Here is a 23,797-nt window from a genome sequence, read left to right on the forward strand (position 1 = left end):
TGGCCCCGAGCAAGCGGCACAGCAGAGCCCCGGTTGCACTAGGGATGGAAATCGCTTTTATTGAATCACTCGAGTGCTTTAGTACAGAAGAACAGAGATACAGAGATGATACATGTTTGTGCTTCAACACTTTCAAACATTTAGATTCCAGTAATTTCAAGGTAAACAAGTTCCAAGACAGACTAGATTGGTTGTTTTTTTTTTTATAGTTTTCCTTTTTGATAAATTATTTTTTATATAAATAACTGTAACAGAAAAAAAAAATAATAACCAAACGATAATGTCCAACATACAAGAACCTGAAGCATTTGCATTGCTAAACCGAGAAGGAACTCAAACGGGGTGGGAGGACCAAGGGGGAATCAACAAATATCAGTGCAATGATACAGCCTTTGCCCTAAAAATATATATTTAACTTTATGGGCAAGGAACAGATGGGTAGGGAAGAGGGGGGCCTAACCACCAACGAGGCAAGAAAGAGATTTGGGGGAAGGAAAAGGGGGGTCACAGCCTTCAGAGGGAGAGAACAAAACGATGGACCCCAAAATATTGCAGTGCACCTAATGGCGGGGGAGGGAGCGGGGGGCAATCCTGGGGTGTAAAAATAATAATAATTAGAAAAAAAACAAACACCGAAAGAACTAAAATCAGAGGTTTGATTAAATCACTATACACCAAGCTTGTAAGAACATCACAAGACACAGTCATTAATATACACAGAGTCCAGGGGGGGGTCTCGGGGCGACAGCACGCTCAGAAACGCTTCACCACGGGACGACACGAGCGGAGCCGGGCACGGGGGGGCCGAGCTGCCGTGGGATGGAGAGGGATAGATATAAATTAAACTTTTATTTTATATATATATATATATATGCATTCTAAGGAGCACCTGGGGAAGGGGGGGGGGTGGGGCCATGCGAGCAAATGGGCCCCGTCTCCAGGTTTTGACCGTTTTGGTCCCTTTTTCGCATGGGAATTGCCACAGCGTGAAGCATCCTGGGTGCAGCCCCTCCCCGCCCCAGGCCAGATGTTGGCGTGCACATCTGGTGGGAGCACCTGCCACCCCAAAAGACAAGGGGCAGGCGATGGTGGCGGGGACCCCCCCCAAAGCAGAGGCCGGAGTGATGATGGCGTGTCCATACGTTCATCCATACATGACCCCAATGAGGAGCAAAACTTTTGGACAATGGTATTTTTCCGGTTGTTTTTTTGTCACCATCATTCGCTAGCAATGGGCAGATGGGTTATTCAGCAATGCGCTCCTGGGTGCTTCAGACAGCTGCAGCTACAAATATATTGATATTCTTTCCTTTTCCTCTTTTAAACACAATGCATCGGTTTTCTTAATATATATATATATTTTGGTTTTGGCTGTTGTCCCCTCCCTGTGGATAAAATGAGATGGGGAAGGCAGCGGGAGGGGCGGGGAGTCAACACAAGAAAGCGGGGCCGGGCTGGGGTGGGTGCGGGGGGGTCGCACCCGGGGCTGCGCGCCCGGCAAGGGGGCGAATTCAGCATCGAGTCGGTGGCGGCGTTTCCTTTTAACTGCTGCTTTCTTCCTCTGTTTTATTGAGTTTCTTCAGCGTGTCCAGCAGCTTCTGTGGGGTGAGGATGTGTGTGGACCCTGCGGGGGTAGAGGAAAAGGAGCGGGGAGCATCAGTGATGGTTTTGAGAGCCCTCCCCATTGTGCCCCGGCCGCTGTCCCCGGTTCCCCCCGGCGAGGCCTTACCTGCGGCGATGGCCCCGCGCGCCGTGGAAATGCTTGCGAGGAAATGTACGGCTGTGGGGTGGGGGGAGGTTGGGGGAGGAGGGGGCGGATAACGGGAAAGGAACGGAAAAGGAGACATGAAGGAATGAAGGGGATGGGTGGAGCTGGGAGGTGCCTGGTCCGTGGGGTGGCTCCTGGGCTTGTTGGGGTGGCCAAAAAGCCACGGGGGTGAGAAGGCAAGAGGTGCAGGCAGGGAGCAGGCAGCAGGCGGGCAGGGAGGGACCCTCCACAGGTAATAGAATCAGAACTATAGAATAGTTTGGGTTGGAGCTTAATGAAGGAAGGAAGTGTGAAGGCAGCCTAGTAAGGCAGGGAGTTGTAGAATCACAGAATGGTTTGGGTTGGAAAGGACCTTATAGAACATCTAGTTCCAACCCCTGCCATGAGCAGGGACATCTTCACCAGCTCAGGTTGCTCAGAGCCCCGTCCAGCCTGGCCTGGGATGTCTCCAGGGATGGTTCATCCACCACCTCTCTGGCCAACCTGGGCCAGGCTCTCACCACCCTCAGGGCAACAATTTCTTCCTCGTGTCCAGCCTGAATCTCCCCTCCTTTAGTTTAAAACCATCACCTCTTGTCCTATCACAACAGGCCCTGCTGAAAAGTCTGTCCCCGTATTTCTCATCCGTCCCTTTTAAGCACAGAAAGGCTGCAATAAGGTCTCCCTGGAGCTCTCTTTCTCTCAGCCTGTCCTCTCAGCAGAGCAGTTCCAGCCTCAGACCATTTTTGTTACCCATCAACTCAGGATTTCAGCCCCATCACACCCCAGGCTGGGGGACCCAGACTTTGCCATAGGGGACATGGAGGGGTCAGAGCGGGGACAAGCACCGGGGCTGCGCCCACTGCTGCCCACATGTCCCGGGACACCTTCACCGGGCAGGCAGGACCCCGACCCGCCGGCCCTGGCCCCTCTGGCCCTGTCAGGGGGGAACTCATGGCATGAAGGAGCCGGCCAGGTCCGGCCAAGAGACATGGCAGAGGGATGATGGAGCGGCGCTGGATGCTTTTCCACCTGGTAGGAGGAACCGCAAGCATTTTCTTATCAGAGAACCAAACGGAAACGAAACCCAAAACAATAATTAAAGAAAGGAGGAACGGAAGAATCAAAGAAAACCCTTCGGGGAGGAAGAGTTTCTTTTTTTCATTAGTAAGCTGCCTTTACTTGGTTTCTTTGGCTCACTCCATTGCTGGAGCCTGATCCTCAAATGACACCCTAGTAGAGTCCCTGAAGTCGGGGTGCCTCAGGTCCATGAGAAATTTGGTGGGAGTGAGAATGTGAGTAGAACCTGCGGGAGAACAGAGCGGGGCTGACGGCTGCGCCAAGACCCCCCCACCACCTTTTTTTGGGGGTGAGGAAGGACGCGGTTGCCACCCGGAGCATCGTAGGCACATGCAGGGGATGGTCCCCGGAGAGACGCAGGATGAGATGGGCGAGAGGCGGGATGGAGCTGGGGGGTGGCAGTGGGTCCGGTGGGGGGGACACACATTTGGGGGCACCAGGAGGTGATGGAGAAGGGGCTGCTGCTCCCAGGGGAACACAAGGAGTAGGTGAGATGCTGGCAAAAGGCTCTACCAGCTGCCTCAAGCAAGAATCCAGGGATCAGATGAGACGGTGAGGGGCTCCTGCCCCTGCCCTACAAGGTGTGTATCCAGCTGTGCTTCCCCAGGGGAATTTCAGTGGAGCTAAAAGCTCCTTGCTAAGATCTGGTGGGGCTTCCATCATATCCCACACAGCTCTTTAGGGTGCTGAGATTGAGCCCACAACACATGTCTAGTTGCACACACAATGCGACAGGACATGCAGCATTTGTGCAACAAGAGAATGCATCCCCTGTTGCACGCACAGTGCATACTGCGGTTGCTGTGCAGTGTTGCACAGCTCTTTATTTTTTCTCCCTGAAATGACCTCAAAGATGAGGGTGCAACACGAGCGATTCAAGATGCAAAACTCCCTTCTTTCACCCAGTTTTGCCTGAAGAAAACCAGACAGGGAGAAGAAAAATGGAAGCAAAAATGGCGATTGATGGAGGGACATGCCCTGTCCCTGGGGAGCAGGGACACAGAGGTGACACTGGGCGGCAGGAGAAGACCTTTCCACAGAGCTCCTGCTCCCATACCCATCTGGAGCCGGGAGTTTGTGGGACGGAGAAGGGAGCGTGGGATGAGCAGCCACACGACGGGGCACAGGGTCCGGCCCGGCTCCCGCTCACTCACCTATTAGCACTTCCCACTTGCCGCTGGCTTGTGTCACCTCGTAGGCGCAGCGCATCTCGTTCATGCTGACACCGCCCAGGATGAAGATGATGAGGCGGGGGCCGCTTCGGTACTCGCCGGGGGCCTTGTTCTTGTGCCAGTGGCCATAGCGAGCGCTGGAGAGGGAGAGGAGAGGGATGAAGGGTGGGGAGGACACTCACCAACAAACTATGCATTGAGTGCACATCTTAACTAAAACCACACATTAATCAGCTTCCGAACTGCTGCTGGGGCAGGTTGAGTCCAGCTTTCCAGCCAGCTGTTACAGGTAGGGAAACTGAGGCACGGAATGCCTAAATGAGGGCAGAGCAGCTCACAGACCTGCTGATGGATACAGCCCCTCCAGGCAGGTGAGGGGTGGATGCCCATGGTGCTATAGGTGCCGATGTATAGGGGAGGGAGGGGGGACGCACCTGACAGCGGTGGTGCTGAAGGAGGCAGAGGAACGGGTGGAGATGTATGGGTAGTGCTTGGTGTCCAGCTTGTCATCGATGGCGTCCTGCGGGCAGAGAGTCCCCATCGGGGTCAGTGAGGAGCCAGGCACAGCCCCCAGCCCCCCTGCCCAGAAGGACTGGTCCAGTTGGGTCAGGATTCATTTGCATATATTTGCATAGCCTTGCTTTTCAGAACAATGTGGCTGTGTTCGTGTAAGGGGATGCACTTGGGGGAAGGAGGGTAGTGCATGGCGGCTGTGGGGCAGGGGGCTGCAGCATGGGGGGACAGGGAAGGTTCGCCCTGAGTTTGGGGGTGTCAGGGGAGGTAGGGTAAGGGGTGGCCAGGGTGCAGTGATTTTTCTGGGAAGCTCAGGAGCATGCACTGAGCTGGAGGCTTCACATCTGAGAGACAACCCTGGGGTAAGGGACATGCTCTTTGCTTTTTTCAGTGGTGGAGGGTTGATATCATAGTGTGAGATGTTGTTGCTCTGTATGGTGCCCTCTGGTCCTGGGAAGCAGGTTTAGGGGTGCCCTGGGCATGGAGCCACCCCAGTGAGGGTTTACACGGGCTGTGGTAGACGAAGGCAGGAGCTGGTGTTATGTGTGGTTCTGGATATCGAGGGAACTGGGGCTCTGCTTGTCATCAGTGCCTGGGAGCAGGTGGTCCTGAGCTGCAGTGAGATGCCTCCTCCCCAAAATGTGACTCCAGGGTCTGTCTGTCTGTCTGAGCAGGTGGGAAATGTCTGTGTTGGGGTGTAGTTTTGGTGCCTGGGACCTCCCCAGCTCCGGGTAAACCCCAAGAGGCTGCTCCAGCCAAGGGGTGACCAGGACAGAGTGGGTCAGGAGGATGGCAGCACCTGGAGAAAACACTTTCTGGCTCTGCCCAGTGCTACCCGAGCACAGAACTCAGAGGCAGCTCCCGCAGGCACAGGCAGCAGTGAATGGCACTATGCCTGTCCCCCAGCTCAGCTGGGACATGGGTGATGCTGTGACAAGGCCACTCAGCCATGTCCATCATGTCACAAGGAGCAACCAGCTAGGTTACTGCATTTTGTACCGCGGGGATGCCGTGCATTCCACCTGGCGCCAGTGTGCACATGGAGAACAGGGAAAGCTGCCAAAACATCCCACCCTTGTTTCAATGACAGGCAGCGAGCAGCCTGGAGGGCACGTGTTGGGCAGAGGTGCCAGGTTTGGGCTGGCAGCAGCCAGCTCTCCACAGGTCCCTTCCTGGGCGGTGCTGGGGTCCCTGCTCTGTCCCCTGTCCCCATGCATGCCGGCTCACCTCCATGATGTCCTTAATGACCGGGGTCCATCGGGAGAGCTGGTAGGTTTGCTCGCTGATCCGCTCCTTCCGCTCCGGCTTGCTCCGGCGGCGCAGGGTGGACTGGGGAGAAGACAGATGGGGACACCCTGAGACACGGGGGCTCCAGCTGTGGGACCGGGGACACCCCAGATGGGAGATGGGAGCATCTCAGGGAGTACGCAGTTCCCATAGGCGACATGGTCCTTCTGAGGGGTGAGGCGGGCCGTGGAAAGCTGGGGATGGGCACTCACGTCTGTGATGATGGGCACCCCGAGGTGGGCCATGTTGGTGATGATCTCGCTGTCCTCTGCTGGGATCTGAGCGTGCTGGATCAGCTTGTTCAGGTTCTCCTCAGTGATACCTGGAAATGCAATGGGGAGATGGTATCCTCCTGAGAAATGCCTCCCGTGGGGACATGGTTGCTCCATTGTCACCTTAGGACACCTGGCTTGGTGGTGGTTGTGGGGACAGGGTTGAGCTTTTCCCTCTCGCTTATCTTGGCCAAACCCTGAGCACTCTGTCACCCGGAGCTGCCTGCACGTCTCACCCAGCCCTGCCCAGCTCTCCTCCTCACCGTTCTTCAGGAAGATGTAGAGCAAGATGATGCGGATCTTGTCATAGGTGCTGACGTTCCCATCCAGCAGGATGGGGACAATGGCCCTCATGGGGTCCTTGATCTTCTCGCCTTCAGCATCAGTGCCCATGGCCAGGTCCTGCAGAAAACACACGTACTCATCACCCCACGGCTCCATGCTGAGCTGTGGGGCAGGAGCTGGTGGTCCCAGTTTGTCCCCATGTGGATGTGGGGCTGGGGGAGCCGGTACCTGTTCAACTCGGCAGAGCTTGTCCACCGTGCCCTGGTAGTGTTTCATGCAGTCCTCGGCCAGGTGCAGATGGGTCGAGTACTGGGGACACACAAGCCATGTGGTTACACTGGCAGGGCTGGTGGCAGCCCAAGGTCCCTGTGCCACCACATGGGGACCCTCCAGAGCAGCTGCCATTGCCTGCTCCCCAGGTGGGCTCTGCAAGGGCATCCCCCCACCTTATACCTTGCTGAGCTCCTTCTGGTACTGTGGCATCTTCTTCAGCATCTGGGACAGGTCCCTCATGGTGGTCTGCAATGGAAGGAGACATTGTCACTCTCAGGGACTTAGGAACCTTGAGAAGGGAGGGGATGACTCTGCTAAGGACTTCTGTCCCCGTGAGAGCCCCTTGCAGGGGTTTGGTGACACCAGTTGTAGCATTGCCAGGTCTGTGGGGCAGGGAGGGGTCTGCAGCTCTACACATCAGAATATCGAGGGGAGAAACCCCACCCAGGACCTTCCTCCAGGATCCTTGGGCACTTGGCTGAGGCTGAGGTGGTGCTTTCAGCTTCTGGCCATTTTTACACCCAATTTTCACCAAGGTACCCTCACTAACACCAGCTCAGGGGGTCTCAGGATGGGAATGGGCTGGGGACAAAGGCTGCTGGGGGGGACAGACCCCATGGTGGGGGCAAGCACACTTGCCACCTTGCGAGTTAGCGTTAGGGCACTCCCAAGGCACCCCATTTCCCCAGCTGCCACCCCACAGCCATTGCCTGCTGTCAGAGCCCTCAGCACCCTTGTCCCTTTATGGAGGTCCCCATCGGGTGTCCCCAGGAGACCCCACCATGTGCCAGCACACGGCCGAGCCCCCAGGCGCCCGTCACCTGCTTAGCAGGCACAGTCAGGTCACCTTATCGCCTGTGTTCATCCTCTTGCTCGAAGAAAACTCCTTCAGGGACCGGGTCACCTCCCTGGGGACAGGAGAACACAGTGTCAGTTGGGAGGGGACCCTGAGCAGCAGAGTGGGTGGCAATGCCGATGTCCCAAGTAGCCAGCAAACCATCCGCAGAGACACTCACTGGGACACCTCGGCGATGTGTTTGTGGCGCAAGGTGACCCACAGGTCATCATCCTCATCCAGGAGAACCTCTTTGATCCGGGCTTCCCCGATGCCGCTCGTCTCGTACCTGGGGAGAGGGCAGGAGTGTCACAGGGGGGACAGGGCTGGGGGGAACATGGTTCCCTTGCTGTGGTGGCTCTAGGTAAGTTGGGGGGACACGGGGCAACATTATTCTTAGCTCTGCCGGAAGTGAGGTGACATTATTTCAACTCTGTTTCACATCTTGCTTTCTTGTACCCCTTCAGCTGCCAAATGATGGGAGGGCTGAAGGCTGGGAAAGCCCCTTTTCATAGAATCACAGAATGGTTTGTGTTGAAGGGACCTTCCCAGCTCCCCCAGTGCCACCCCTGCCATGAGCAGGGACATCTTCACCAGCTCAGGTTGCTCAGAGCCCCGTCCAGCCTGGCCTGGGATGTCTCCAGTGATGGGGCATCAGTCCTGCCCATCACACCTGCCAGGCTGCAGGCAGGAGTGGTTTCTCCCACCCGATGACTTGTGATGGATGGAGGGATGCTGAGGCTCAGGCTTCATGGCTGAGCTTCCAAATCCTGCTCGGGGGGGTCATGGAGGGACAGCAGCACTGCACTCACTTATAGACGTCGTTCTCGATGGGCAGCAGGTCATAGCTCATGGCCTGGAAGGTCAGCTCATGCAGCACCGGGGACGCAGGGTCGAAGCCACGGTCCAGGATGAGGAGCTGGGAACGAGCCTTGTCCGGACCCTGCAGAGCCAGGGGGGCCATAAGCATCAAGGCCAGGGACCCCTCCAGCCTCATAGGCGCTCAGGGGAAGCCAGGGCCATTTCGGGGTTCCCACTCGGGGTCTGCAACTGCTGCATAGCCAAGCTTAAGTGGGACTTGAAGAGTGGAGCACGACCCCAGCATCCCCATCAGGGCTGCAATGCTGTTCCCACTCACCTCACCCATGGTGGGGTCATCAGCCTTGTAGGCGTCCAGCTTGTCCTGGATGAGCTGCGCCAGCATCGCATTGTCCTTGTTGTCCCTGGGGGATGCAGAGGGAGGGGTGAGCTCCCTGGGTGGCTCTCACCAGCAGGGGATGGGGAGGAGCTGCTGTTTCCCTGTGCAGCATCCTTGGCTCATGGGAGAGGAGGCACCTGAGCAGCTTTTGTTACCCATTTCCACTTCTCTTTGCCATGCTCTGCTTTGCCTTGGTGCCACTTGGATTTTAGGGTCCCAACCCCCACCCACCTCTCCAGAGCATTTTCAAGTCTGTTTTTACACTGAGTGCAGGTGTCTGTCCATCCCACCCTGTCCTTCATCCCCACACCCACACAGGACACAGCATGGCCTCACAGAATCATTTTGGTTGGAAAATACCCTCAAGATCACTAAGTCTAGCCATTCCCTCACCCCTGGCACTGCCCCATGTCCCTGAGAACCTCATGTCCGTCTGTCCAACCCTCCAGGGATGGTGACTCCAGCACTGCCCTGGGCAGCCTGTTCCAATGCCCCACAGCCCTTTGGGGAAGAAATTGTTCCCAAGATCCAACCTCAACCTCCCCTGGTGCAACCTGAGGCCGTTTCCTCCATGCTCAGCATCGCCCCAGCTCTGCCGTGCTGTGGGGGGATGGCCGGTCCCGGGGTGCCCTTACCCCCGGTACCGCACAGCCGGGTACTCCTTCAGCGTGGCGCACAGCGTGGCGATCTGCTCCGCCAGCCGCTCCAGGATCGGGTTCTTCATCTGGGCCTTGTGGGGGCTGTAAAAGCTTTGGAAGGAGTCGGCCGAATCCAGGGAATAAACCTGGGAGGTGCAGCAGGAGGGAGGTTAGAGGGGGGTGGCCAGAGGAGAGCGGCCCCGCAGGACACTCTGGTGGCTTTGGAAACAGGATTTAACTCCAGATTTAACTCCCAGCTGGATCTCAATGATGCTCGGAGCAGCTCTTGGGCTTTGGTCTGCCAGCTCTGGCTCCATGGCATGCTCCCTACCCACGTGTAGCCACCCAGGATGAGCCGAGAAGGCAGGAGCCCCCCCCAGCTCCTGCCCACAACAGTCACCTGCTCCCAGGCAGGGAAGCAGAGACCTGGGGACAAGTGGGGACCTGCTGCTTCCTGGCCATGCCACCAGTAAAGACCAGAAGCCAATGTGGCTATGTGTGGGGATGCCAAGAAGTCACCTCCACAGAAATGCTGCAGCTCAAAGAGTTAACGGCACCAATCAGGTCCCACACCATCTGTCCCTCCCTGTCCCCTGGCTGGGGGCTGTGCTGGGGGGGCGTAGAGATGGCCAAGGCCCAGCACCTGCTAAATACCCCCCAAGCAGATCAGCCCTGAGAAGTAATCAAAGGAGACAGGGAGAAAGAGCGGAGTGGGAGGTGGGGAGCCGGCTGGGACAGAGGGGTGCATGGTGGCTTCAGGGGCTCCTACACAAACCCCAACGGGCTGGAGAAGGAACCTGGAGCATTCCCCGACTGCCCCATCCCCAGACCACCCCAGCAGGGACGGTCCCACCCCGGCCTCACCTGGGACTCGGAGGGGAGGAAGGCGATGTTGATCTCCGTCAGGGTTTTGATAACCTTGGCAGCGCGGGATTTCACCAGCTCGTTGAAGAGGGCGTCGGGGCAGGCTGCAAGGGGAGGAGGAGGAGGGTAGCACTCAGCATCCCTCCATCCACGCTCAGATGTATTTTAGGGATAGGGACTTTCCATGGCCCCCATTTCTGTCTTGGAGGAGGCCTGCCCCGGGGTGCTGAGATCCAGCCTTCCGTTTGGTGATGAAAATCACCCATCTGCACTCGGAGACACTCAGTGCCATGGGCAGGATGGGGCTGCCACCCCACAGTTTGCTCCTGCTCCTTCTCTCTGGACCGGGAGGTGTATGGGGGGAGCTGGGGTTCCAGGGTGCAATAGGGTGGGAGCCGTGACCCCCAGTACTCACAGTCAGTGAAGAAGACATGGGCAGCTCGGTACTTGGAGGTGGGGGGATCCTTGAAGTCGTTGATGAGGGAGTGGATGGACTGCAAGAGAGAAGGGATCGCCTGGGCTGGGGACGGTGGCACTGTGGGCATCTCAACAGGGTCACCCGATGTCCCCCCTCTTGGTGCAGGGGACACTCTGCCCCTCTGCACCCCCAGCCTTGCTGGGGCCGAGATGCTGCCCATGGGCGCAGATGCCCATCCCAGCATGGGCATCCCCCCGCCAAAGGCCTCCGCAACCCCCATGTTCACCTTCTCAGAAGGGGTGATGAGATAAACGGCCTCCAGGCTGGGCAGCGGCTCCCGGCGCTTGTTGATGTCTTCAACAACTGGGGGAGAAAACAGGGGCCGTGGCAGGGACAGGTGCAGGCAGCGACATGTTAGGTGTCAGGTACCCCACGGCAGCACAGGACCAGCCCTGCCAACCCCTCCACGTCCAAAACGTCCCCAGTCACTCACCTTGCCCACTTGGAAGCTGGGACAGGGAATGTCCCCAGCTTGTCCCATCCCTGTGGCACCCCATTGGGGTGTGTGTGGGGGTGTCTGGCAGGTCCTGGGGGCTGGTGGATTCGGTTTTTGGTTTATTGGTTTATTCTCACATCCCTGCACAGGAGGGTACCACGCTGGGGTGATGCTCTGGTGATACCCGGGCTGGGGCAAACCCCCACCACCCCAACACCTCCCAGTGCACTGTCTGGGGTTTCCTTCTCCTTCCCAGGTGCTGCAGGGAGCTATTTATGGGGCTGACATAAAATTACACCTGGTCTCCTCCTCCTTGGACTGAGATACAGCCAGGAAACAAGGCGTTCAGGCTCCTCCAGCTCCCGCAGCCAAGGAGGGAGGCTGTGAAACATCAACCCGGCTCCAAGACAGTTGGCCATGAGTGATGGGAGGCAGCGCATCTCCATCCCACATGGGACGGGGCTGGGGGGGGCCATGCCGCTGCCTTGACTGGCTCCTGCCAGCCTGAAGGTGCCTTTGCAGGCCCCCTGGTTTTGCCTTTCCCACAGCGAGGTTTGGGAGAGGTGGCTGGGAGCCGGTACTCACTGGTGATGCCCTCGGTCATGATGTCGGTCATCTTGCAGCAGGAGGAGAGCATCCGCATGCTGAGCTGGTCCACCACCAGCACCTGTGCAGAGGGGCTGTGAGCAGGGGGCACAGCTGGGAACTGCCCTTCCCACCCCCCTGCCTGCTCTGGGGACTCCCTGCCCACCCCCACCCCCTGCTCTGCTTTCTTCCCATCACCCTCCTCAGCTCTTGACCCCCCCAGCGTTTGGTGCTTACCTTCCATTCGCCCTTCTTCTTCACTTTCCGGATCACATCATGCATAATCTCTGCAAGAGAAGGAGTACAGGGGGGGCTGTGAGCACCCCAAGTTCCCCCCCATAACACTCTGGGGCCCACTGGCAGCAGCAGGGTCTGCGCTGGGGTCACTGAACCCCCCATGTGTGGGGTCACAGCCAGCCCTGCTCCCCCAGTGCCTCTCCTGGGGATGTGGGGAGGAGATGGGGGGTTTTGGGGTACCCAGGGAGGGGTGGTCACCCCCCAGCCCCATTTTTCTCTCATGTTTGGTACTAACAGACGGGGCCTGTGCCAGTGAGGAGCCACAGGCTGGCAGAGGGTCGGGGGGTCCCTCTGGGGAGCTGGGGGCCACCCCACATGTCTCATCCCTAATCCAAAGGAAAACAACAGCAGCTTAAGAGCTCCTTTTAGAAACAAGAACCCAGTGGCCTGAGCCTGTTCCTTGTAATCCCCCGCAATCCCATTTCACCTCCCGCAGCTGCTGGGCTTATGCAACCAGCCGGGACAGCAGCACCTGAGGGTCCCCCTGCACCCCAGGGACCCCCAGGGCTGGGGACACCCTGCACCCATATTCCCAGGCACAGACAGCCCAGGCCAGGCTGTGGGGCTGCTCCCCATGGGGTGCAGGTTAAGGCCATGCAAGGAGGTGGCCCCAGCAGCGGGACGGGGACGTCACCTTTTGGGGCTGGGTTGCAGGGAGGGGGTTTCAAGCCTTGCTTGAATAGGGACTTGTCCTCCTGCCAGACCAATGTGCTGCCTAAACATCTGTGTTGGGGGACATGAGGTGTTCCCAAGACCCCAAAGGTCCCCGTTTTACCCCAGTGTATGAAGCACCACCCCTCGCAGAGCAGGGACATGCTGGGAACTGCCCTGGTGAGCCTGTGTCCACCCCGGGAGGGTTTTGCTCCAACTCTCTGATTCCAGGGATTGGGATGGAAATGCCCAATTAAAACCCAATTTAGAGATGTTTCTAGATTAGAAAAGGCAGAGGTGTGGGGGAGATGGTAGTGAGGGTTTCACCCTTCCTGGCCCAGCCTTGGGACCCTTCCCCTGTGGCAGTGACCCTACGGGTACCAGTTCCCCAGGTAAACCTCGATCTGGGTTTACATGTAGCAGTTTGGGACCTAAATTTCCCGCCACTGCACATCCATCTCCTTGGGGAGCCCAGAAGGATGCTGGCCACGAACTGCTGGTCCTGCCTGCCCTGGGTCACATCCCTTAGCCTCTCCATCAGTAAAAGGGGTGTGGGGCATCTCTGGGCCACAGAGAGGGGACGGAGAGTGAGTGGGATTGGGTCTGTACCCCGAGTGCATTGGCGGGGTGCTGCTGGAGGGGGAAGGATGCTGCCTGCACCCCTGTGTGCTGCCCACCCGAAACCAGGTCACCCACGTGCAAAAAACTGAACCAGGAATTGTTTTCCTAACCCTAACAGCACATCCCTGGTCCTGCTCTCTGGTCCTGTGTGGGGCCAGGATGGCAGGATGCCAGCACAACCCTCCTCCTCCTCCTTTCATTACTCACATTTGGCTCCTTCCTCGGATCAAGGATCCAGGAATAACTGTGCTGTTTACAAGGCAGAACGCAGGCGCCCTCCATCCCACACCCACAACCTCCATCCCACAACCTCCATCCCAAACCACGGGACTAAAGCGCCGCTGCACCAGTGCCAGGCAGCGATACTGGTCGGGAAGGGTCCAGGTCTGTGAGCAGCCAGAAAGAAGTCCTGCCCTGCCATGAAAATACGGCTTTGCTCCGGGGCTGGGAGAGGAAGGAAGGGTAGAAGGAGAGAAGGATGGAAGGAGGCTGGGAGTGCTGTCAGTGCAAAGGCTCCCACGGTGCTCCCAGCACCCTCTGCTTGCTGCGGCAAGTGGGGGGACAGGGGCTTGGGGCTCCTCAAAATGCGGCCTTGGCCAGCCAGGAGCTTGTCCTTGCTGTGGCAGCTGCTGCAGGTGACATTTTGTCCTCAGAGCCTCGCTTTTTGGGGACTCCCTCACTCTTTTGCATGTGTAGGGGTTGAGCTGGATGTGTGCGATGCAGGGAGCACCTGCCTGGCTGTCAACCTCCTGGTGACAAAAGTGTCATGTCCCCTGGCCTGATCCTGGCACCACGATGGGCCTCCCAGAGTGGAAACTGGGCACCTTGGAGTGTGATTGCTCTGTGACTGCTCTGGGCTTTGTGGTTTTAGGGTGTCTGTGCCCCGGTCAGAGGTTGGTCCCCACTGGCACCCAATTCCACACTCAGGGAACATTATAGAATGAGCAAGAGACTCATGGGGGAAACAGCAGCTCTTCCATTCCCCAAGGTCCTCAAGTCAAGCCCGGACGCCTCCCGGGAAGCAGAGCTCTCACGTCCCCACATTAGCAGGTCAGATGTTGCCGCCCGTGTCCCCAAATGGTCTGGCCAGCCAGAGCTTTTGGGCTCGAACGTCAGCGGGTGACGCTCACAGTCGAGCTTTTCATCTTGGAAATAAACCGAGTTCCAGGACCTACCACGTTGCTTCTGTTTCCTTCAGGATGGAAGAATTTTAATTACAATTTCTACCAAGAGCAGACAATACAGAGAGACTTCCCCCAATGTAGAGACAACACCAGTGCCTGTGGATAAGGAAGCACATCTCACCTACAAAAGTGAGACCTCCAGTGCTCTTGAGTAATGTGGTCCTAAAAGTGCAATCATGGAGATCACAGAATCACAGGATGGTTTGTGTTGAAGGGCCCTTCCCAGCTCCCCCAGTGTCCCCCCTGCCATGAGCAGGGACACCTTCACCAGCTCAGGTTGCTCAGAGCCCCGTCCAGCCTGGCCTGGGATGTCTCCAGGGATGGTTCATCCACCACCTCTCTGGCCAACCTGGGCCAGGCTCTCACCACCCTCAGGGCCAACAACTTCTTCCTCATGTCCAGTCTGAATCTCTTCTCCTTTAGTTTAAAACAATCACATGGTTGAGAGCAACCACTTCCCCCAGCCCACCACCTGCAGTTGGGCTCATTCTCAGGGTGACACATGGCATGAAAATGACCCACTGCATTGTTTTCAAGCAAAGCCAGGTGCTGGTGACATGGTGGCCTAGTAGGACTTGAGCCCACACGTCACTCCAAGAGGCTTAGCCCACGTTATTTACACTGAGCGGGGCAGGCAGCCTTTCTCCAAGCCAGCTTTGCCTCGCTTGCTCATGGCAAAAGCAACCAGCCCCACGTCTCCAACTGGTTCTGGGGGAAGAGGGACTAACCCTGCCACCGCTTGTGCATGCGCCAACAAAGCCGTGACCAAGTGCACCATTTTGGGATGCTCTAAGCCCGTTATCCTGCTGCAGAAAGAGCAGTAAAACCTTGTCCTGGCCACCACCGCATCCTGGAGCCCTAGGATGGGTGAAAGATGCTGCACCCACGGCCAAGCCTGTCCCTCCTGGAGCAATGCAGGAGGCTGAAGTCCCGCTGCTCAGAAATGCTCCTTTGCTGGCACATCCCAGGACTTCATGGGCTGCACACCTTTCTCTGAAGTGGTCAGGGAAGCTGAAGTTGCTTTATGGATGCTTTACGGATAGGCAGCAGAATTGCCCAAGGTCCTACAGGTGGTCCTAAACACGGGCTTTTCCCTCTGTCACAGGCAGGGCTCAGTCCTTTCGCTCTCCCCACATGTCCTCTGGTCTGGGATCCAAAATCCTGGAGCAGCTCTGGAGAGCCAGGTCACAGAAATCCACAGAGAGGTTTGCTCGAGACCCACTTCTCTTAAAAAGCTGTCACGATGCATCTCCAAGACGAACATGTTTGGCTTTGGGTTGGCTTGGCAACTGCTTTTTTGCCGGTTCATTAGCTAATTGCTTAAGACGGTGTAAATGTTACACAGATACAACCACGTTTGAATGTAGTGGAGCACTTATCTACCTCTGAACATCCTTGGATGTAATCTTTTGGATTACATGATCATTGTAGGTCCATTCCATCTGAAATTATTCTATTCTATTCTATTCTATTCTATTCTATTCTATTCTATTCTATTCTATTCTATTCTATTCTATTCTATTCTATTCTAATCCTATCCTATCCTAAACCAGGCCCTACGAACCTGAGGATGGTAGGAAGGCTGTCAATCCCATTGACATCCTTCAGCATGGCTAAGAACCATCTCAAGGATTATTTGAGCCTGGAGACCCCTGTGTCCATAAACCAAGCAAGTCTCAAACATCTCCCCTCCAGCAGCCAATGCCCTGAACACCAATTTTTCTCACTAGATTATTTCGGATGCCCACCTGGAAGACCTCAGCCTTTCTGAAGGACACGTTCCTCATGTAAGAACCTGTTCTTGGTGCAGCCCAGGCGCCGTCCAGCTGTGCTAAGTCCTGTATGGGCAGAATTGCCCAGGTTCAGCTTCATCTTTTCCTCCCCAACCCTGGATGAGGAGAACTTTGGTATTTTCTCATCCAGAGCACCACACATCTCCCTCATGTCCCCTGGTGGAACACGCCACATGTCAAAGCCACGCCGAGCAGTATTTGTGCTGCTCCAGGGAGCTGCGCAACCCTGCGTTGCTGCCGGGGCTCCAGCTTCAAGGATTAGTCAGAGTAATCATAGTAACCTGTGATTAATTCCTCCTTTTCCTATTTGCACTGCTCTCATGGAGTATATATGTATTTACACCTGCCAGCCAAAGCCAGAGCAAACCTGCACAGCCTGGAGAGAAGGAGGACAGAGATCTGGAGGTCTTGAACTCTTTAGAAATTTAATAACATGCCCAAAAGGAAATAAGGGAAATGAGATGCAGGATCATGCCCACGAGTCACTCTCATTGACTGCACCGGAGAAACGGGGTAAAATTCACAGAGGTTTTCCCTGCGGGATCACTCCCGGCCCGGTTCCCGTGGGTCTGCTTGAGGATCTGGGAGTTGAGCAGAGCTGCTTCATTTGGGTAGGGTCAATGCGCCACAGACCACATCAGGTCCCCTTTGAAGGCATCACCCTTCACTATCGCTTGTCCTCTTCCACCAGGTGTTTCCATCCCCAGCAGAGATGCTGGACCTGGCTGGTGTTGGCTGCAGGCTTGGTGCAGCCAACACTGGCGATGCTTCAGTGCCAAGAGAAGCCAAGAGCTTTCTTGCAGCAGGAAGGTACACACAGGGTGTCACAGTGTCCTGGAGGGGAGGTGACCCTGTCCCAGGGGTAAGTCACTCCATCCTACACGTGTGGCTGTGACTTTCTGAGCTGGTTCTTCTCTTGGTCTTGAACCAAAAGGGAGGAAAACACCAACAAACTGGGGCACTCCAGGCTCAGCTCACTGGGAATCCAGGCTGGGCTGGTCCTCTGTGCCCATGCAGATGCTGGGGATGGGATGAGATGGGATGGGATGGAGGGCAGCCTGTCTGGTCCAACTCTGAATGGTCTTTGCTGCTCTCTTGGCACAACGTCAAACCATCCGATGGTCTCCATCTGTGACCCTACAACATGCATGTTGACGTGCATGTGTACACATTCACGTGTTTGTGTGAATGATGTAGAAGCCCCTAAACGAACGCACCTTCAGCCTGATCTATTTCTGTGCTCTCCGAAATGCCAGAGCCAAGTTCCTTCCCGCACTGTGAGTTGGTGGACACAGCATCTGCTTCTCAGCGTGCAACCAAAAGCCATGTGATGATGATTCTCTTTATAAATGTGTTGATTTTGTGGGAAGAGGGAGGAAATCACTCCTGGGATGTTCTTCCTGAGAGGCGCAGGGGAATTAAACCCAGGCCATATATATACATATTTTTTTTTTTATTATTTTTTAAGAGGGAAAAAGCCTAAGTCCTCTACTTTGGTGGCTTTTTCAGTCTCCTTGCACATGCAGACACCAGTAGGTGGATGCAGACCTGCCAAAGTGAGGGTTGTCATTCTTGGTAACCTTCCATGGCCACGTACTAGCAAGTTTTCCTCAGCACCTGGTGTAAACCGTGGTTTGGAGACTGAAATTGCTCTGCACTGTGTGGGAAGGTGAGTCCTGAATTTTGCACATATTTTTTTCCGAGCTTTTCCAACTCAGAGCCGATGTTGGAAATGTGACAGATTCTGGTGACAGGATCCCAAAAGGGCAAGTGATACAGACCCCAGCAGAGGCTTTGCCAAGGGCCCGTTCCTGTACCCACCCGCGGGGCAGGCAGCACTGCGCCACCCTGGGGACTCCCCGAGGAGGGGACTGGGAGGGTGGGATGCCCAGGAAGGGACTGGATCACCCATGGGAGACCCTCTCCTCCTCCCCCAGCCACGGCACCAGCACACCAAGATCACGGCAGGGCTGAAGGCTCTGCCCCCATGCAGGGAGGAGGATGCGACGCGCATCCCTGCGACGTTCTCACTGGTCCTTTGCTGCCTCCTCTTCCTCCTCTGCTTGTCAGACCTGGCTCCGGGTAGCACAAAAGCCTTGTACTCTGAGATGGGCTCAGAGCATCCCTGAGGGGCAGCATCTGGCCCCCAAAGTCCCCCTGTGCCCTCAGCCCAGGGTTGGTGGCAGCGGGGTGGTGCTCCCAGCAGCCTGGGTGACTCAGTCACCAGCCACCCGGCTGCAGGTCTCCAGGGTCCCTGGCTGTGCCCCGAGGCCTGTGCCACCTCCCTGTCCCCCCGAGGTGCAGCACAGCATGAGCCTTGTCCCAGAGCCATTGCATCCCAGCACCCAGCCAGGGAGGGGAGGACCCTCAAGAGGTACAGATGGGGACACCAAGTGACACGATACGGCAGTTGAGTGCTGTGCATGGGTGTGGAGGGCACATCAGACCTTGTCCAGGCAGGATTTAACCACGAGGTTCCTCGGTGTGGTGATGGCAGGCACCCAGGCAGGGGTCTGCTCTGCGGGAGGCTCTATAGACAGGGATGCTCCATGGAGAATCGGCTGCTGTCCTGGGAGAAAGGTGTTTTCTTGCTGTCTCTGGAAGCGAGCACGGTGCTCCTTTATCCTGGGTCTGCTCTGCACCAATCTGTCCATGACAGCAACATGAGCAAAAGGAAGCCCTTGGGAGGTCTCTCTCCTCTTGCAGGTGAAGGGGTCCAGCGATTTTCAGATCCAGCACTGGTACCACCACCGTGTGCTCTGGCTATGTGTCCTGCAGCAGCCCACTGTGGTGGCAAGTGCTGCACAGGTGTCACCCCTGTAGCACAGCCAGTTTTGCCTTGCTGGCGATGGCTCAGTGAAGTAAACCCAGCCTCCTCCTCCCCTCCACTGCAGGCTGCTGCAGGAGAGCGGGGACCAGGCTGGGCAGCTCGGGGCAGGCTGCCCTGAGAAGATCCAAGGAGGTCCTGGGGCAAGAAGATGGGAGGAATGTCCACATGGTGGGGGTTTAGATGAAGATTTGGGGATGTATGTTCTCAGATGTGAGTCAAATTTTTCCAACCAGAACCAGAGCAAAGCGACTGGTTCTCCAGTGGGTTCACTGGGAGGTGACCACAGAGGGAGCAGAAGACACACCAGGAGGACCTGGTCCTCAGGCATGGCCTCCGGGGCTGAATGCACTCAGGTGAAAGCGAGTCCTGGAGGGATGCAGCCATCGTTGCTGGAGACTGCAGGAGGTGCAGGGACAGACCCCCCAGCACACACCCCCTGGCTCTGGGGGTGACAATCTGGTTCTGCCCATCTCCTGCAACACTCACCCTCCTGCAACACTCATCCCCCTGCCCACCTCCTCCCACCTCTCCAGGGGCCGTCAAAACCTGCCTTGTTATGGCACCAGCTGGTCACAAGAATAATCCGGGTCTGGAAGGAAGCCAGGGCAGAATGCAGCTCCGGAGGGGGGTGGCAGAGCGAGCCATGGCAACGCGGCAGCATCCTTCCTCCCTCCCCTCCTCCTCAGGAGGCAGCGCAGTAGAGATGCTCTGCCCCAGGGTCAGCCCCAGGCTTGGACCTCTTGCTCCTTATGAACAAACATCTTCTCCTGCAGGTAAAGCTTGGGGGAATCCCTGTCTGCAATCAGACTGGCGCAGTGAGGGACAGCCAGGGAAATCTTGTGCTAGCCGCATTGGTGGCCAGGGGAGGGGGAGGTCTGGGGACCCTGAGGATGGGTCCTGACTCTGAGGGAGCAGCTCCATCTGCAAACAGCATCCCAAGGCAAGGAACCAGCCCACCGAGACCAAGAGCTTCCCACAGCAGCCTGCGGAGCAGCTCGAGCCCAGGTGGGAGCGCAGGGCTGGACCCCGCAGGGTGCTCCTCTGAGGGCCCCGTCCCTCGCTCCTCTGCAGCATTTTGCCTGCACAAACCTTGCTCTCCCCTGTCAGACACCCACACCTTCCCGATAGCCCTGCTACAGCATCAATGCCCAGTTACCAGTTATCATTTTCAGCCCAGAATACATTTTTCAGCGAAGAACAGAGCGGTTTGTTATTAAACCCTGAAGGGAAGGACTGAGCCAGATTTCCATGATGCTGCCTTGAACCTGTGTGTGTGTGTGTGCTCTCTCCCAGCCTATTTCAGCGCACAGACAATGAATGAAAATAAGTGGCACTGGTCTCTGTCCCCCGTTTAGCGAGGGCACTGGATGGGGCCCTGCCTGGGGGTGCGTGGGCAGCTGCTCCAGCCCCCCTCCCTTGCCTCCTGCTAAGGCGAGGGGACCAACCCCCCCCAAAGAAAAAACAGCAAAGCACAACAGCCAACCTCCCCCCTCCCCAAAGCTGATCCTGCAGCACAGAAACAACGGGCTATTTCCCTGCCCTTTTCGCTTTCATTTTGCAGCTGGACGGCTCTAAACCCTCCCTCCCCCGCCACGCAGCACCCCAGGGTGCTGAGGCGGGTAAGGGGCATAGGGATGGTGCATCCCCGCCCCATCCCCAGGGTAGGTTACGACTGGGAAGGAAGCAGGGACATGAATCCAGGGGGATATCCCCCCCTCCCCTCCCATCACCACCCACCCGATCACACCACCAGCCCCGGCCGCACCATCTGCAGCCTGGGCGGGAGGTTTCGCTGCACAACGGAGCCAAACCCACCCGCGGGGGTTTCACCCACGTACCCCCCCCCCCCGGATTACACACCAACCGCCCCCCCCGGCTGGCGACGATGCCACGGAAATAAATCATGCAAGAGGCGCGGGGAGGGACGAAAAAGGCTTTCCATGGCTGCGGGGAGCCCGGGGGAAGTTTCCACCGTTTCCTACCCTTTCTGCTCTTGGTTTATTTATATATATTTTTTTTCTATAACGTGGAGCTTTTCGCTTTAATTTTGGCTACGGGCAAAGGAGCCGACGCCTACCCCCCCACCCTCGGGCGTTTTGGAGAACACCCCCCCCCCCTTCCCCTCCGCCATCAAGACGTTGAAAATATCATCTTGCAACAGCCGGGGAAGGAGGAAGCAAACCCGGGGCTGCTCCGTTCCCCCCACCCCGCGGCTCGGCCGCCAAAAATAGCGACCCCGAAGGGCACAGAAATATCCGGGAGGGGTCTGGAGGGGGGGACACGGCTGCCCCGGGATCAGGGAAGCGAAGTCACGTCCAGGAAAATTGAGAAAATAAACCTCCATGAAAGCAGGATTTGCGGCAGACAAAGCCGAGGCGCCCGGCCTGTCATCGCCGCGGCGCGGGGGGGGAATTCTGCACTGCCGGACATCCCTGTGCCCCCCCCACCCCGCGACCCCAGACCCTCATGGGGGGTCCCGGTTGGTTTTGCTGATTATGGTCTGATGGGGCGATTCCCCCCCCGCCCGGAGCCGGATACGGGGAAGACTCCAGCACCTCTCACTTCCCTCTTTACCCCCCCCGACTTTTTCCACCGCCCCCTTCTCCTCCCCTCCCCTCAGCACTGCAGAAAAATCCCAACAGCCTCAACACACACCCCTAAAAAATATAAATAAATAAAACCCGGAAGGAGACTGCAAACCACGACCCCCCCCCCAAACCGTGGGGACGCCTTTTCCCCACGTCCTGCCCGCTGCCCCACGGGGGTCCCGTCCCCCCACCCCCGCCGGGGGCTGATGCCGCCCCAAGGGTCCGTATTGCGCATCCACTGCAGCCCCCCACCCGCGGAAAAGGGGAGCGGGAGCCTGGGCAGCTTCACCCCCCCTTCCCCCACGGGGTGCGCAAGTAACGCGGCCGGACGCGGATCTTACTTTCTCCCACCACAGCCTTGAGTCCGACAGGGGCCATGTCGCCGTGCCGGGGGGGTCCGCAGCAGCTGGGGAAGGATCCGGGGGGGGCACACACACGCACACAGCCGGGCGAGGCTGCGGGTGGCGGGCGCAGGGATGCGGCGGGAGGGAAGGGGGGGGAAGAACGGGCGGGCCGGGGCGGGCGGGGGGGGGCAGCGGGCTCCGGTGGCGCGGCGGGGCTCAGCTGACCGCGCGGGGGGAGGGACGGGGGGGGCGACGGGATGCGCGTCACTGTGCCCGCCCCCGCCCCGCCCCGCGCCGCAGCGCAGCGACCGCGGCGGAGCGCCCCCTGGCACCCAGAGCTCCCTAGCACCCAGCGTCCCCCTCATTGCACCCAGCGTCCACTCCCGTACCCTGCACCCCTGCACACAACATCCCCCTCTGCACCAAGCTTCTCCCCGCATTGCATCCAGCATCCCCTCCCTGCACACAGCATCCCCCCCATTGTACCCAGCGTGCCACCCCCTTCCCCAGCACCCAGCATCTCCCCTTCACAACCTCCACAACCACCATCTCAATCCCGGTACTCACTATCCCCGCCCGCAGCATCTCCCCCCTTGCATCCCCTCTCCACAGCTACCACCTCCCCTGGTACCCACCATCCCGCTCCCAGCACCCAGCATCTCCCTTCCACAACCACCATCCCAATTCCGGTACTCACCATCCCCCCCATTGCATCCCCCTTTGCCAGCATCACCCCCTTTCACACAGCATCCCCCCTCCACAACCACCACCCCGCTCTGGTGCCCACCATTCCCCCCATTGCACTCAGCATCACCCCCTTGCACTCAGCATCACAACCCCCCCTCACACCCTCCATGGCTGAGCTTTGCACCTCCGGGTTTATTTTGCCAGCACCGAGGGAAACCTCTGCACCCACCCCCCCCAGGCCATGGGGCTGTAGGAAACCTGCCCCCCCATCCCACAGCTGCAGCATCCACTTTGGGGAAGACACCCTGCCTGGGGCATCAGGGAGGGGTCCCCATGGTGTATCAGGCTTATTTTGCAGTAAAATATTCCCCCACACACAATGCAGACACCCCATGGCCACCCACTCACAATGGGCATGGCCAGGGCTGTAAATCTCATAAACCTCAGGGCAAAGGCTGCACGTTCACACGGCACCTGGCACGGCAGGAAGGTGTCTTCCCTCTGGGCTGGGTGCAGGGTGGGTGCCAGGGCTGCGAGCTGCTGTGGGGGGACACTGAGCTGGCCCCCAGGGCTGTGCTGAGGGCATCAGAGTGTTTCTGTGCCCCCCCTTCCCAGCCTGGGCAGGGGGTAACGGGGCAATGGGAGAAAAATGGAAAAGGAGGTGGGAAACGATGCAGTGCTAGTGCAGAACCTGAGCTAACGGCAGAGTGCTCCAGGGGCAGGCTGTGCACACAGGTATACTTATAGATATATATATTTATGGCCAAATATATGGCTCACTCCATCACCTAGAGGCAGGGCATGACAGGGGGCACCTGGGGACACAGGACAGTGAAGGAGGGACAGTGGGGTGACAAGGGCCCCTGCTCCAGCCCGGATGCCTGGGTTCCCAGCAACCCTGGGCCAGGCAGACATGCATCTCTATCGTCTGCTTTCAAACCTGTTATTTTCAATGTTTCCTTAAAAATGAGCTGGAGTTGCATTTGTCAGAGCCGCCGGCCTCTCTGCCAACCAGAGGCTATAAATACCAGCAGGCTATTTAAGAGCGAGGTATTTATATTGCTTTCCCATCTCACTGTCAATCTGCCCCGCGAGGCCGAGCATCGCTCATCTGTGGGCAAAAACACGGCACATGTATG

The 23,797-nt window shown here is 57.6% G+C and overlaps 1 protein-coding gene across 3 annotated transcripts; it reads right to left on the bottom strand.

Moving 5' to 3' along the window:
* Positions 1 to 33: 33 nt before the first annotated feature.
* On the bottom strand, positions 34 to 22,208 carry STXBP1 (syntaxin binding protein 1). 3 transcript variants are annotated; one of them, XM_021287544.2, is made up of 20 exons: positions 21,969 to 22,185; positions 11,901 to 11,950; positions 11,664 to 11,745; positions 10,869 to 10,945; positions 10,580 to 10,658; positions 10,165 to 10,268; positions 9,298 to 9,446; positions 8,603 to 8,687; positions 8,277 to 8,407; positions 7,646 to 7,753; positions 7,477 to 7,537; positions 6,810 to 6,875; positions 6,585 to 6,665; positions 6,335 to 6,473; positions 6,012 to 6,121; positions 5,740 to 5,841; positions 4,434 to 4,519; positions 3,982 to 4,136; positions 2,930 to 3,053; positions 34 to 1,624 (listed from the first exon to the last, which is right to left on the bottom strand). In XM_021287544.2, the coding sequence occupies exons 1-19, from the start codon at positions 22,003 to 22,005 to the stop codon at positions 2,944 to 2,946; spliced, it is 1,812 nt and encodes a 603-aa protein (XP_021143219.2). In that variant the 5' UTR covers positions 22,006 to 22,185; the 3' UTR covers positions 34 to 1,624; positions 2,930 to 2,943. The 3 variants fall into 3 exon arrangements, with proteins under 3 accessions (XP_021143219.2, XP_005498454.2, XP_021143229.1); XM_005498397.3 differs by lacking the exon at positions 2,930 to 3,053 and having other exon boundaries at positions 21,969 to 22,208; XM_021287554.2 differs by lacking the exons at positions 11,664 to 11,745; positions 11,901 to 11,950; positions 21,969 to 22,185 and adding an exon at positions 11,076 to 11,224.
* Between the last annotated feature and the right edge of the window lie 1,589 nt (positions 22,209 to 23,797).

Source organism: Columba livia, chromosome 19 (assembly GCF_036013475.1).
Source record: "Columba livia isolate bColLiv1 breed racing homer chromosome 19, bColLiv1.pat.W.v2, whole genome shotgun sequence".
Classification (NCBI taxonomy): Eukaryota; Metazoa; Chordata; class Aves; order Columbiformes; family Columbidae; genus Columba; species Columba livia.